This window comes from Dryobates pubescens, chromosome 3 (genome assembly GCF_014839835.1).
Source record: "Dryobates pubescens isolate bDryPub1 chromosome 3, bDryPub1.pri, whole genome shotgun sequence".
Lineage (NCBI taxonomy): Eukaryota > Metazoa > Chordata > Aves > Piciformes > Picidae > Dryobates > Dryobates pubescens.
The window spans coordinates 46,284,935-46,299,221 of record NC_071614.1 but is presented as its reverse complement, the minus strand read 5'-3'; the positions used below and the strand labels follow the sequence as shown (position 1 = coordinate 46,299,221).

General features: G+C 42.1%; 1 protein-coding gene across 1 annotated transcript in view; it reads right to left on the bottom strand.

Moving 5' to 3' along the window:
* Window positions 1-3,504: 3,504 nt before the first annotated feature.
* The window catches only part of SLX4IP (SLX4 interacting protein), an 80,846-nt gene continuing 70,063 nt past the window's right edge, over window positions 3,505-14,287 (bottom strand). The window contains exons 7-8 of the mRNA XM_054178733.1: window positions 5,806-5,915; window positions 3,505-4,386 (exon numbers count right to left, since the gene is read on the bottom strand). Coding sequence (XP_054034708.1) covers window positions 3,570-4,386; window positions 5,806-5,915 — 927 coding nt within the window. The 3' untranslated portion in view covers window positions 3,505-3,569. The remainder of the gene's footprint in view (window positions 4,387-5,805; window positions 5,916-14,287) is intronic.

Here is a 14,287-nt window from a genome sequence, read left to right as displayed (position 1 = left end):
TTTGCCAGTTTGCAAAAGCACGTGCAAGGTCCTTCTCCTAACCAGAACGCAATTAAAAGCAGCAACTGAAGTGATTTTATAAACTCAGCTTCTGTCCTTTACTGCATACTCTGCAAACTCTCAGTGTGCCCAGGCAGCTAAGAGGGCCAATGGCATCCTGGCCTGCATCAGGAACAGTGTGGCCAGCAGGAGCAGGGAGGTCATTCTGCCCCTGTACACTGCACTGGTTAGGCCGCACCTCGAGTACTGTGTCCAGTTCTGGGCCCCTCAGTTTAGGAAGGATGCTGACTTGCTGGAACGAGTCCAGAGAAGAGCAACAAAGTTGGTGAGGGGTTTGGAACATAAGCCCTACGAGGAGAGGCTGAGGGAGCTGGGGTTGCTTAGCCTGGAGAAGAGGAGACTCAGGGCTGACCTTATTACTCTCTACAACTACCTGAAGGGAGGTTGTAGACAGACGGATGTTGGTCTCTTCTCCCAGGCAGCCAGTACCAGGACAAGAGGACACAGTCTCAGGCTGCGCCAGGGGAGGTTCAGGCTAGATGTTAGGAAAAAGTTCTATCCAGAGAGAGTGATTGCCCATTGGAATGGGCTGCCTGGGGAGGTGGTGGAGTCACCATCACTGGAGGTTTTCAGGAGAAGACTTGATGGGGTGCTTGGTGCCGTGGGTTAGTTGTTTGGGTGGTGTTGGATTGGTTGATGGGTTGGACGCGATGATCTTGAAGGTCTCTTCCAACCTGGTTTATTCTATGTATTCTATGTATTCTAAACGTCTCTTGTAGGAATCTGTTACAATCAAGAGCATCATCACAAAGCTCCGAGGAAAAGCAAAGTAGAAATAATGGAAATTTAAAAGTACAGTCTACAATAGATGCTTGTTCCATTTTTGTCTTAAAGCTTATTCACGCTAAGAATATACAAGAAGCCACCAAGAAAATCTAAACTAAGACTTTAATATTAACTATCAAATTATTACTCTTAATTTTCAACTGAACATCCTTGTACCTTTTTTTAAGTCCATCAAAGAAAGGTGCTTTTTCCTTCCGTCCTGGCCTAGAATAGAATAGACCAGACCAGGTTGGAAGAGACCTTCGAGATCATCATGTCCAACACCACCCAATCAACTAAACCATGCAACCAAGCATCCTGTCAAGCCTCGCCCTGAACACCCCCAGCGACGGCGACTCCACCACCTCCTCGGGCAGCCCATTCCAATGGGCAATCACTCTCTCTGTGTAAAACTTCCTCCTAACCTCCAGCCTAAACCTCCCCTGACGCAGCCTGAGACTGTATCCTCTTGTTCTGGTACTGGTTGCCTGGAAGAAGAAACCAACCCCTGCCTGACTACAACCCCCCTTCAGGTAGTTGTACACAGCAATAAGATCATCCCTGAGTCTCCTCTTCTCCAGGCTAAGCAACCCCAGCTCCCTCATAGGGCTTGTGTTCCAAGCCCCTCACCAACCTTGTTGCTCTTCTCTGGACACGCTCCAGCAAGTCAACCTCCTTCCTAAACTGAGGGGCCCAGAACTGGACACAGGACTCAAGGTGCGGCCTAACCAGTGCGGTGTACAGGGGCAGAATGACCTCCCTGCTCCTGCTGGCCACACTGTTCCTGATGCAGGCCAGGATGCCATTGGCCTTCCTTGCTGCCTGGGCACACTGCAGGCTCATGTTCAGCCTACCATCAACCAGCACCCCCAGGTCCCTCTCCGCCTGGCTGCTCTCCAGCCACTCTGACCCCAGCCTGGAGCACTGCATGGGGTTGTTGTGGCCAATGTGCAGAACCCGGCACTTGGATGTGTTCAATCTCATGCCCTTGGATTCTGCCCATCTGTCCAGCCTATTGAGGTCCCTCTGCAGGGCCTCTCTACCCTCCAGCAGATCAATTCCTGCCCCCAGCTTGGTGTCACCTGCAAATTTACTGATGATGGACTCAATGCCCTCTACCAGATCATCAATAAAGATGTTAAAGAGCATGGGGCCCAGCACTGATCCCTGGGGCACACCACTGGTGCCTGGCTGCCAGCTGGATGTGGCACCATTCACCACCACTCTCTGGGCTCGGCCCTCCAGCCAGTTCCTAACCCATCGCAGTGTGCTCCCATCCAAGCCATGGGCTGACAGCTTGGCCAGCAGTTTGCTGTGGGGGACGGTGTCAAAGGCCTTGCTGAGGTCCAGGTCCTTACAAAAGACAGTAGCCATACCTCAGGCTATTTCTCCTCCAAATCTAGGTTCATTTGCTGATACTTGAAAAGACCTTTTTGCAGCCCGGAGATAGGAAAGCATTAACAATCATTCACAAAGCACCGTGAGAAACTTTGCAAACAGGCTGAAAGAAGAAAGAGAAAATGTCTTCTAGCAGGCATGCAGAATTTTTTTCCTTTGGAGAAAAAGCAGAAATTATTTATAGCAGAAAGATTTTCTGTCAGCTGCTGAGCTGCTCTCATAAGGGCTGCATTTCACTACCAACCTTAACGTCCATGCTTAACCTAAACAAGGATGTCCACAGCCATCAGTGCGCCCTAAGATTTTTCAGAGTTACCTCATATGGCATGTCTGTGGGCACAGTGGTTTTAGGAGAACGGCAAAAAGAACACTGGTTACAATTTTATTTTCAACATGTAAAAAATAAACACATGAAATAAAAAGCTACGCTTCCTGAGCTCATCAGCATGTAAATTACAGAAGCAGCGCGAAAAAGCACCGTGCAATTAAAAATTACCTGTATCTTCAAATAACCAATAGTTTGGATCTCACTGACACATGACACGTGTGTCATGTCGGGATCACTGACACGTGTCCTCGTACACAAGCCAGACCTGATGTTGAAATATGAACGCACAAAGGTGTGGATGCACACTCATGTGTGAGCTTTTCCCAGCAGCCATGTCTGCACCCCCAGCGAACTGCACATATAAGCCCACTCTTCATTCTTCCAGAGCCTGAACGCATGATTGCCTGTATCCACAGCTTGGATTAGAAATAAATGTTCATCTCTCAGCTTCATCAGCACAAACCAGACTTACTTCAAAATCCCACTGGAAATGCAGGCCGTAAGTTATCAGCAACGTGAAATTCTGGTTTAAGGTATCTGAGATAACCTCCATTTGCTTCACTGTTGTAAAGATGATGTGGATAAACCATGAACTTCATAAGACAGGAGTGATTAAGTTTTACTAAAATAAACTATGCGTTCAGAAATAAGCAAAACACTGAATAACTGCAGCTGCTAACTGCTCACTGAAGTGGATTTAACTTTTGCTGTCATCAGCTGATATGACTTTTAAATAGCACTAAAACATACACAGACCTGAAATTTTGGTTAGTAAATACTATTTAGAAGAGATTTTTCTGTCTATAAATACTGCACTGGTTTGTACAACATTAACACCTGATTCCTGAAGCCTTAATAGAATTATCTTCATTATAATTCCAAATGACTAAGATAATTAAATTTCTTTAAAACTTCTCTAATTTTGACTTGATAGTTTTATTATTTTTCACTATTTTGAACTGCTTCCTACTCTCCAAACACAAACCCAGTTGCCTACCCTAAGGTAATAATTCAAACTTCATGACTTCTTAAGCCTTCGCAGTTTTAACTTTCTAAGGCCATTTTCAGCTTCTCTTTTTCTTTCTTGGACAAGCTTCTCTGAAGACTTGGGCTGCAGTTCTAAACAAGATGATGGCATCACATGCAATTCCACAGCTGTCGTGCCTGGCTCATTTTGGCTTCTCTGCACTACACTGCTCCCCACAGAAAGAGGCTGGGAAAGGGTTTTGCTCAAAGTTGATTGGTCCTTATTAGATACAGTCTTTGTCACGTCTTGTTTAGAGAACAACCTGGAATTAAGTGAGGAGGTCATCTCCAGGAATGGGTCTAAACAATTAGCATTGCTTTTACTTATTTCTGTGTTGCTAGGCATCAAAGGAGTCCTTTCAGAAGATACTTTTTGGAAATGCTCTAAAATTTCCTCTGCACCACAGCTCTTCTCTCTAGCCTGTGTTTTGGTTGCTTTTTGACTTGGTTTTGGATCTAACAAGGCTGATTCAGAGCTACAAGGAGGGTTCTCACTTAGAAGACTTGATCTCAACCATTCCACAGAGTGATGTTTTTGCTGGCTGCTAGTATCAGTTGGCTGTCTCTGATTAACATAATTTCCCAGCTCTAAAGCAGGAAGCTTTGAGCTGCTCTCAGCTGTATTTATGCAGTCCTTTAGCAGTCCCGTAGTCCTACATTTCACTTCAGATGGAGGACTGGGAGAAGTCTGACAGTTGTTCTTTCTGTTCCCCAGCTGGGAGTCCACTGAGCCAAGATACACTTTCTTGTAGTCCTTGCTGATTTGAGGTTTGCTTGTGCTGGTTTTCCTTGGTTTTGTCCTTCTCACACTGCAATGAAAAAGGAATTTTGATTTTAAATTAAAAGACAATTTTCACTGCATCAATTTGCCCTTCTGACAAATTCTTAAAACTCCACTAGGACAAGCCTCTTTCTGAATGTGGAAAACCCCTCTATATCACCTTGACAAGCAGTAATGTTTGTCTAATGTGGACAGTATCAAGTGTTATCCATCTGATTTTTCCACTGCATGAGGGGAACTCTATTTATTAATGACTAAGCCATGAAGGAGTTCACATTCTATTCCAAGACTCAGAACTGGATTCATTACAGATGTTAAAGGTCAGCACATCAGTATATTGAATTCCTTCCCAAACTGGCCAGATAAAATACTATTTCATAAGTGCCTAAATAATTCCAAACCATTCCCATCTATTCACATGCATAATGTATATTTAAAGAATAAAGGGGGGAAGGCAGGGAGAGCCAGTGTGTGCATCTCTGTGTGAGAGTTTCTAATCTGTTTTAGAATGTTCCTCTGGAATTTTTCCCAGGACATTTCAAAGCATTACTTTAAAGTTAACCACTGCTCATCTAGTATCCAGCCCATTCATCTGGGAAGGACTTAGGTAATGCAAGCAGATGATATTCTAAAAGGAATTATACAGGAAAATGGGATCACAAGGGACCTGATGGAGTGTCACCACATAAACACTCCTCAGATGTGTGTTACCTGCAAATCCAGATTTCACTATGCACAAGTACTGAAGCTGCCTACGTAAGAGCTTCAGTCTAAATATATTACTACAGATCAACCCATGCTGTGACCCATTTCTGCTGCTCTGCTGATGCCAAGCAGTTCCCAGGACAGCATGTCCAGCTTTTCCAAAATAGGCAGAGCTGGCACACCTCCAAATCTCACCTCATTTCTGAAGGCAACACACGTGAGACAACGTGTAACTAGAAAAGTTGCCAGGGTTCACACGGTTGATTTGGGGATACTGGCAGCTCACACAAGTAATGGTATCCTGACACAGCCAAGGATCAGCTGACCAACTAGCCCTTCCCATCCACTGTGCCTAGGACACATTTTAATTGCAACCAAAGATCCAGAACATTTCTCATGGTACGTCGCAAGCTCTCAAAACGAACAAAAATAATACATTTGCGAAGTGTTTTTCACCAGATTGAAACATCACATATTTGTTTTGGCTCAGAGCTTCATTCAAGTCAAAAACAGCCTGTTTTGATTCTGCCTAGCGCTATGCGAGATATCCATGTGGGCTGTAATAGCTTTTGTCATGCTGTACAAAACAACCACCAGCATTTGATGTGCTGATCTACACTAGAGTAGTAGGCTCTTAGTAATCTGAACTAATATTCTGTAAAGGTGTTACATAGGCTGGATTCTGTTTACCCAAATTTTTCCAGATCATAAATCTCACACCGTGGCGTGAGTAGTGACATACATTTCTTTCAAGATGTCTTGTTTCATTTGGTCATTCAGACACATCTTAAGCTTCTTGTTCTCAGCAGATTCAGTAAAATATTCAGACGTCCCACTGGAAAGTTCATCTTTCTGCTCCAAAAGAAAATATAGGTTTAAAACACGGCACACCAAGCTACAATTATTCAACAAAAACCTTCATTTCTAATGCTGAGACTAACAGATGTTCTTTATTATTTTGATCTGAGCAGTCTAAGAGAAACAATTATTTTTAATCTTTTAATATTTGGGAGTCTAGTCAGCTCCCTCCTCTTTCAGACTCCCAGTGAACATATTTCATATGCTAAAATATACCACAAACAAACAAGACTGTAATGTAAAGGATGTAGTTTTCCAAACCGTCTGAGGAAACTGTTGGCAAATATTTGACATCTTTGTGGCTCAAACTGTGACAAATGCCAGGAATCTCTCTTGCAGACAGGAGCGTGTTTGTCAGGTTTTTTTGTCTGAAGAGACTGACTGGCGCAGTGGTCTATATGCTTATCCTCAGAAGAATTGCCATCATTTTCCATACTTGCAAAAAAATAAACAGACTCTTATTTGCTCATTTAAGAAGGCAAGGGTTAAAACTTTTAATAAGAACACTCAAATGCTCGCAGCTTGTAGTGGTTGGCCACCATAGGACAACAGGGGAATTCTTTCTGGTCTCAGATAACAGCAGCACCATGGTTTTATACAATATGAGATTGGGGTGAGAGGGAGGGAAGAAAAATGCTCTTTTTCTTCAAGCTGTGAGCATTTCCTTTCATAATGAAACAGTCTCAATGAGAGAAGAGCCATTTGCTGACTTCACCATTAACTACCATGTACTTCAAAAAAGTACTATCTCTGAAACTAAGGATAGAAGAAGAAAAATACAGCGAAGTCTAGAAGAGAAGAGGCTTCACATATCTTCTCCTCTTCAACAGCATTCTTGTTCATCAGCCTGCTTGATGCAGCTTCTGCTTGGGGCACATCAAATGTAGGGAGTGCTTATTTATGCCGTTCCTTGCTCTGCACTGCAAAGCCAGCACACTGGAGCCAGGCAGCATGAAAGAACTGAAGAAAGCAGAGGAGGGCTATGAAGGCACAAGGCCAAAGCATGTGCTGACCACTGCCTGGAACATCCCTCAAGAATTTGTCACTTATAGGGCATTAAGGCTTGCCCATTTTTATTGTTGTTTCTATTTTACAGGAGAGGGGGTAAACCTCACTGCTCCATCCAGAAGAATACACCAGTGAAAACAACTTCCTGTTTTGTAAGCAAAAAGACAGTAGTCAGGCAAAGAAATAAAGCCATTTCCACAGTTTTAAAACAGTTTAAACAGCTGTTTTCGGCCTTCTTTTCAGAAGCAAATTACGCAACATCTTTGTGTGCATTGACAGATGCATGAAGTTCTGTCCATTAATGGTGCAACTTGTGTGTTTACAGCAGGCAGAAAACACATGCGACATACTGGCAATGAGATTTCAACCTCAGAAATCAAGCCTAACTAGTTTAATCTAGGGGATTAATTGATGCTTCTGTTCTTGTCAGAGGTATGGACTCCCTTCATTTGTCTAAGTATGTTTTCATATTGTGTAAACAATTAAAGCAGGGAATACCACAAAATACTCAAAAACATTTCTAATTTTAAAAGAAGGCACAGGCTCATAACCATAAAGTAGAAACTATTCAGATTTCCAGTAACATTCACAAAACTCTGAAGGATCCTGCATCAAAGCAGCTGGAAAGCACTCTTACTTAGCCAGAGAACAGAAGCCCGGGCCGAAGTATTTGAATTCCTGCTTGATGGTAACTGGAAAGGCTAACTCTACTAAACATTCTTCAGTCCTCAGCACAGCAGATTGTGACAGCGTCACCAATCCACTAAGGCAATTCTTGTAGATGTGGTAAGCAATGGGTGGAAAGCAGCACTTTGTACTAAATCCAGAGTAGAACTGGGGACGGTTCCTGTCCACACGTACTCACTACCACAAATAAGCGATAAACCCCAGCGCTAACTTGAAGATGATGAACAGTGCAGAACTGCTGCCTGCAGTATACCTTCATGCCAGGGTGCGAAGAGCAGACCCTGGAGAGAAGCAGATGATGGAGCCACATCACTTGTGAGTTGAGTCAGATTGGAATTAATGGCCTAGAGATGAAGGGCTAACACATTTCCCTCACTACACCACCGCCTGCCTTTTATTTTGTTTTCAAATAGCTTATCACAAAGTAGTGACAGAAAAGGGTTAAGGCGTTAAAAAAATTAAAAATCAAAATGATTTATATGTGAAACACTTCTGAACATGCCCTCTAAGTACAGTAGATTTTCCCCTTGGAACCACACCCTGTAAGTGCAGTATTTTGAGAGCTGAACAATTAACATAAGGCATATGAGTCAGTCTTTGAAAGACTCTGTGGGAACCAGAGAGCCTTTTGCTATTAGGAGTGATGTAAACTCCCTAAGGCTGGAATAAGTCCACAATAGAAGGCAGAGAGTCATAAATAACAACAATGGGCACTCCATATACTACTAAGACACTCAGACATTATTGGTGATACTTCCTTTATTTTCTTTATTAGACTTAATAATTTTAGTTAATTAAAAAAAAATATATATAAAAAAACATTGTCTGTTTTGGGAATACTATTTATTTCCTATGGGAACTTCAGGACTTGCTAAAGAAATAAAAAAAAAAGCTAATCTGCTCTCATCCTGTCTAGTAATCCCAAATTCCTTTTAGGCAGTGAAATAATTAAAGAAAAATATTCCAGGCATAAAAAGGAGGACAGCAGAAGCAGACATCATATAAACAATGACACCATGACAGAGAAAAACGTCAAAGCACCGCCAGACTTGTGACTTGACTCCAAAAGAGCTGCAGGGAGTGGGATTGCTGCTAACAAATTAAAACCACATTTCTTGGCAAATTGTTGAAGACAGACATATTACATTTGTATAGAGACTGGGTGGGCACAAAAGATTAAAATGCTTCTTTAGCCCTTGAACTGCCAAGTTCTATTAGAAATATGTGCTCTTAAAAATCCTAGAGTAAGCTCACTCCTTTTTGTCACTAGAACTCAGCAAGGAAGGGCCTGCAGAAATAAAGATCACACAGCCTGACTGCCCTACCTGCTCATAACACTGGCTTCTCAAATCCTAATTTTAAGATCCTTAGAGTACTTAACCAAAGAGGTATCTGGGAAAAAGACTCGAGTAAGACCTACAGAGAAATTACTGTTAGGCACACAACATACCTGCTTTAAGTCTTATCAAATTGAAAATTCATTCATCTACCATCTTACTTTCTCACTCAAAATGAAAAAGAAACCCTGAGAAATGCATAAGTGGTGACTGCCATCTGCAGCTTTCTCCAGGATGGCGAAGCTCAGCAACACAGCACTAAATACCTGTAGAAGAATTACTCATGGATGTGCACTTGTGAAGAATCCTTGCAAGCCCTTAACCTGAAGGAGAGGGGAAGGTTCAGCCTTTTCAGCCTGATAACAGTACACACACAAATATTGATGTTTGTTTGTTTGTTTTTTGCTGGGCTAGAAGAACACTGCCCTCATTCCTGCCTCTCCTTTGGTTTCATACGTTCTAGCTGTCTCTTCCTGTGCTCAGGATAACAGTTGCACGTGTGTATGCGCTTGTTCTTAACGCTAAGGGACAAATTTCAATTCAGTATCTGTTTAACAAAGAAAAAAAAAATCACAAACAAACCAACCACAGTAAAACCCACACATTGTTTCTCAGTTGATTTATTAATATGGCTCAACTTACTCATCAAAAAAACCAACTCCATCGAAAACATCAATGGGCGCAATAAATCACATTTAGTATCAAAGTCCCATATGGAAGGGGGCTCAGAATATAATAATGTAGAGTAAGCAATGAAATAAAGTATTATCCCAAGCACACACAAGTGAATAAAACCAGAATTAGCAAAAGGAATCAGAAACAGTTATTTAGGGGAGCTTAATGTGAGCTCGCAATTGCATGACTCCTCTTAATGCCACTCTGGCAGTATCCTGAGCTCAGCCATCTAAAACAACCTTTACGTCTCAGAATGGGTCTAAAACACGACTGGCAGACCAGAGAGGACTTTCTGGAACTGATAAACATAAAACAATTCATAAAACAAGTGAGAAGGCTTGTCAGTGAATAGTGAATTGGATACTATCATCTAAATGACAGAAAAATGACAGAGAGGATTTTAGGTCAAGTCTTCTGACCTCTCCCACCTCACAAGAAGGAAAAGCTTCCCATGAATCCACAATGCAAATTTTTCAGTATTTCCAACACAGTGATGTAGCTGTCCTAGTAATTCTACTTTTGAACTCCTACTGCATCATAAAATACCCATAACAAGTCTTCCAAGTACAGAAATGGATAATATTCTCAAACTGAAATACAGTTCCTTGATTGGAATTGCAAAATACTGCTCTACATTTTAAAATGGAATGTCCTGTTCTAAACGTCAGTAAATTCCAGTAAAAAATGGTCCGGATCATTCCATGTGACACATGGGAGTACTGATGTTTCATTTTTCATTCCATTTTTATGGAATAGGTCATCTAGAGTGCAATCACACAGCACTTACAGGATGACCAAGGGATCAGGCAGCCAGCATGGTTTGAGGAAGTGCAGGTCCTGCCTGACCAACCTGATCTCCATCTATGATCAGGTGACTGCCTGGTGGATGTGGGAAGGCTGTGGATGTAGTCTACCTGGACTTCAGCAAGGCCTTTGACACCGTCCCCCACAGCAAACTTCTGGCCAAGCTGTTGGCCTGTGGCTTCGATAGCAGCACTCTGCGATGGGTTAGGAACTGGCTGGAGGGCCAAGCCCAGAGAGTGTGGGTGAATAGTGCCACATCCAGCTGGCAGCCAGCCACTAGTGGTGTTCCCCAGGGATCAGAGCTGGGCTCCATGCTCTTTAATATCTTTATCGATGATCTGGATGAGGGCATTGAGTCCATCATCAGTAAATTTGCAGATGACACCAAGCTGGGGGCAGGAGTTGATGTGTTAGAAGGTAGGAGAGCTCTGCAGAGGGACCTTGACAGGCTGGACAGATAGGCAGAGTCCAAGGGCATGAGATTGAACACATCCAAGTGCCAGGTTCTACACATTGGCCACAACAACCCCATGCAGTGCTACAGGCTGGGGACAGAGTGGCTGGAGAGTGGCCAGGCAGAAAGACCTGGGGGTACTAGTTGATGGTAGGCTGAACATGAACCTGCAGTGTGCCCAGGTGGCCAAGAAGGCCAGTGGCATCCTGGCCTGCATCAGGAATAGTGTGGCCAGCAGGAGCAGGGAGGTCATTCTGCCCCTGTACTCAGCACTGGTTAGGCCACACCTTGAGTCCTGTGTCCAGTTCTGGGCTCCTCAGTCTAGGAAAGATGTTGACCTGCTGGAATGTGTCCAGAGAAGGGCAACAAGGCTGGTGAGAGATCTGGAGCACAAGCCCTATGAGGAGAGGCTGAGGGAGCTGGGGTTGCTTAGCCTGGAGAAGAGAAGGCTCAGGGGAGACCTTATTGCTGTCTACAACTACCTGAAAGGAGGTTTTAGACAGGTGGGGGCTGGTCTCTTCTCCCAGGCACCCTGTGACAGAACAAGAGGACACAGTCTCAAGCTGCACCAGGGGAGGTTTAGGCTGGATGTTAGGAAGAAGTTCTTCACAGAAATAGTGATTGGCCATTGGAATGGGCTGCCCAGGGAGGTGGTGGAGTCACCATCACCAGAGGTGTTTAAGAAGAGACTGGATAGGGCACTTGCTGCCACGGTTTAGCTGATTAGATAGTGTTGGGTGATGGGTTGGACTCAATGATCTCAAAGGTCTCTTCCAACCTGGTTAATTCTATTCTAGTCTATTTGAAATAAGCATTTTTAAGAAATGCTGATGGTTTTAAAAAAATATCTTCTTTTCAAGATTGAAATTAGAGAAAGAACCAGAGAAAATTGTATGTCTGTGGTGAGGAACAGAACTCTGTAACCATGGCCTACCAAAACAAGCAAAACAAGCTCTGCGATCAGTACAGCCTTCACTATCTACTACTGAAATTCCTTTTGGTTTGACACCATGGTTCTTATCTATTAAATTTCTGATTGTGAAGAATCCCTGTGGTCCATACTATTTAGTCCAAGAGTCAACTACAAAACCCTGTTCAATAAAAATGCGTAGATGTGGTGCTTAAGGACATGTTTTAGTGGTGGACTTGGCAGGGTTTAGGTTAACACTTGGACTTGATCTTGAAGGTTTTTTCCATCCTTAGTGATACTATGATTTACATTCTAGTTTCTCAAAATACAAGGTGTGAACCCAGGTTTTCACTGAGTACATAAGCCATGGCAACTCCAAAGGTCCCTGAAGTATCATCAAATTATCTTAAAGCGTATGATTTCTATGAGGAAAATGCCTTCTTGTTTTTGAAGCCTTTTTTTTTGGATTGTAATGATTTTACACACAGCAGGAACCACTGAATATTCTGAATGTAGCAAATAACTTCTGCAGATTTGCATTTGAACACTTGCTAGACAACAGAAAACAGAAAAAATGCTAATAAGCTCTAAATACCATAAACCAAACAAAAATGTGATATTGCATTTAAAAAAAACCCCAAAACCTAAAGCTGGGGGGAGAGGCTTTTTAAAAAATGACACCTACATGCACCAGAGAGAGCAAGAACATACATAACACTTGCTAAAGCCACAGAAGGTGCTCCTAAACCAAGTGATTTATTTACATGCTGAGAAGCATGTGACACGTGCTGGTTTTGCTTGAAGGCAAAAAAGCGTTAAAATTAATGTTAAGTAATTGAGCTATTAATCATTCTGATTTTTATACTGATGATACGAGACTCAGATTCTATCTTCAGAGAAAGGGTCCACTGATAAGAAACAGAGGAAAAGGCAATAGCTTTTCAACCAAACCAACTTCTCAAGGACTACAAAGAAAACCAGAACACATTAATGCTGAATTCTTACATTTTTAAGAAACCAGTGTCTTAAAAGCCTGCACTTTTAGGTAGCCTTTCCCTTCAGTTTTAAGATTCCTGCCTCCAGTAGTTATGAAAGAGGACATGTTTTATATTTTAAAGACCTCTTTATAAAGCAAGATAGCAGTTTTATGTGGAGTCTGACCCCTTTCCCCAACTTACAAACCACAAGGGAAGAGAATCTACCACTCAGTTGTTACACAGACATCAGAAAAGGAAGGCACTCCTGTAATTCTGTACTACAGCTTTCCACAGCCTGACATGAGGATCCTCTATCTGCCTACCACATCTAAACAGGTATGAGAATACATGTATCTAAACACCTATCAATAATCCTGAAACAAACTCTGTTTGTATCCTTCCAGACATAAGCATGGATTATATGGCTTACCTGAGTACATATTGTATACAACATGATTCATACACTTAGCATCTCAATTCTTGCAGGGAAAAAAAAAAATATCTGGAAAAGAATACCTCAGTTTGAAAAACTTGTTCTCTTTGTACAAGAGAGTTTAACAACTGTAGGCAATCTTGGAAAGAATAAGTAATACTCTTGATCTTCCTAGTTATAAAGCAGCAAAATATGTAAACCAGGCCAAACTGCACAGCCCAGGAGGTAATTACTGTTCAACAATTAAGTCAATGTTTTAGCCTGGTTTCCAAAACAAACACTACCACCCCAGAAGCCCCCAAGATTTTCAAGCTCACACTGGAGATTGCTCCCTCCAAATATTTTCAAATCATTGCAGATTATTAAAATATCCTTCTGTGAACTTTACCATCATATATTTTAGCTTAATGCTCAATCAAGTTATGAAATTCCTATTAGTTGCAACAGGTTTGTGTTGAAGGGTGAGGAACAGAGTGCTCTTTGAAGGAATTAAACCCCCAAATCCATCAAATACTCTTTGCCAAACAGGACTATAGAGAATTATTATTTAAAAACTGAAATAATTTAAACCTAGAGTCATCAAAATCTCACAGATGCACATCAGTTAAATAAACCCTTTACCTCAATGTACCTTTAAATATTATCACTGACAGCTTTCCAACCCTGCACCTTTGCTGGATGTGCCTGTCCTCTCAAAGCCTCCAAAGTGGAAAAAACTGTACTTCAGTGCAAAGTCCAGAATCTTAGTTCAAATCCACCTTCACCAACAGCATAAGCTATGACAGAAGGAGAGTGAAAGGGGAGAAGAAAATGAGGGAGGTGAAAGGATGATGACAGATGATAATATCTTAAATAACCACAAGGCTTTGACAAATGAGATCTTGTGAACACTACTAAGTAGTTACATTTAAATCAACTAGAGCACTCATATAAGCAGCAACTAACAAAATCAGTAAGATTACTCAATTTGTTCCTACTTTTTGAAGATTGCTTCATATGGAACTCATTTTGTGTGCTTAGTCATTTATACTGCAGTTACAGGACCTTTTGTATTTCTGCTATCCTTCATCTGGATTTTGCA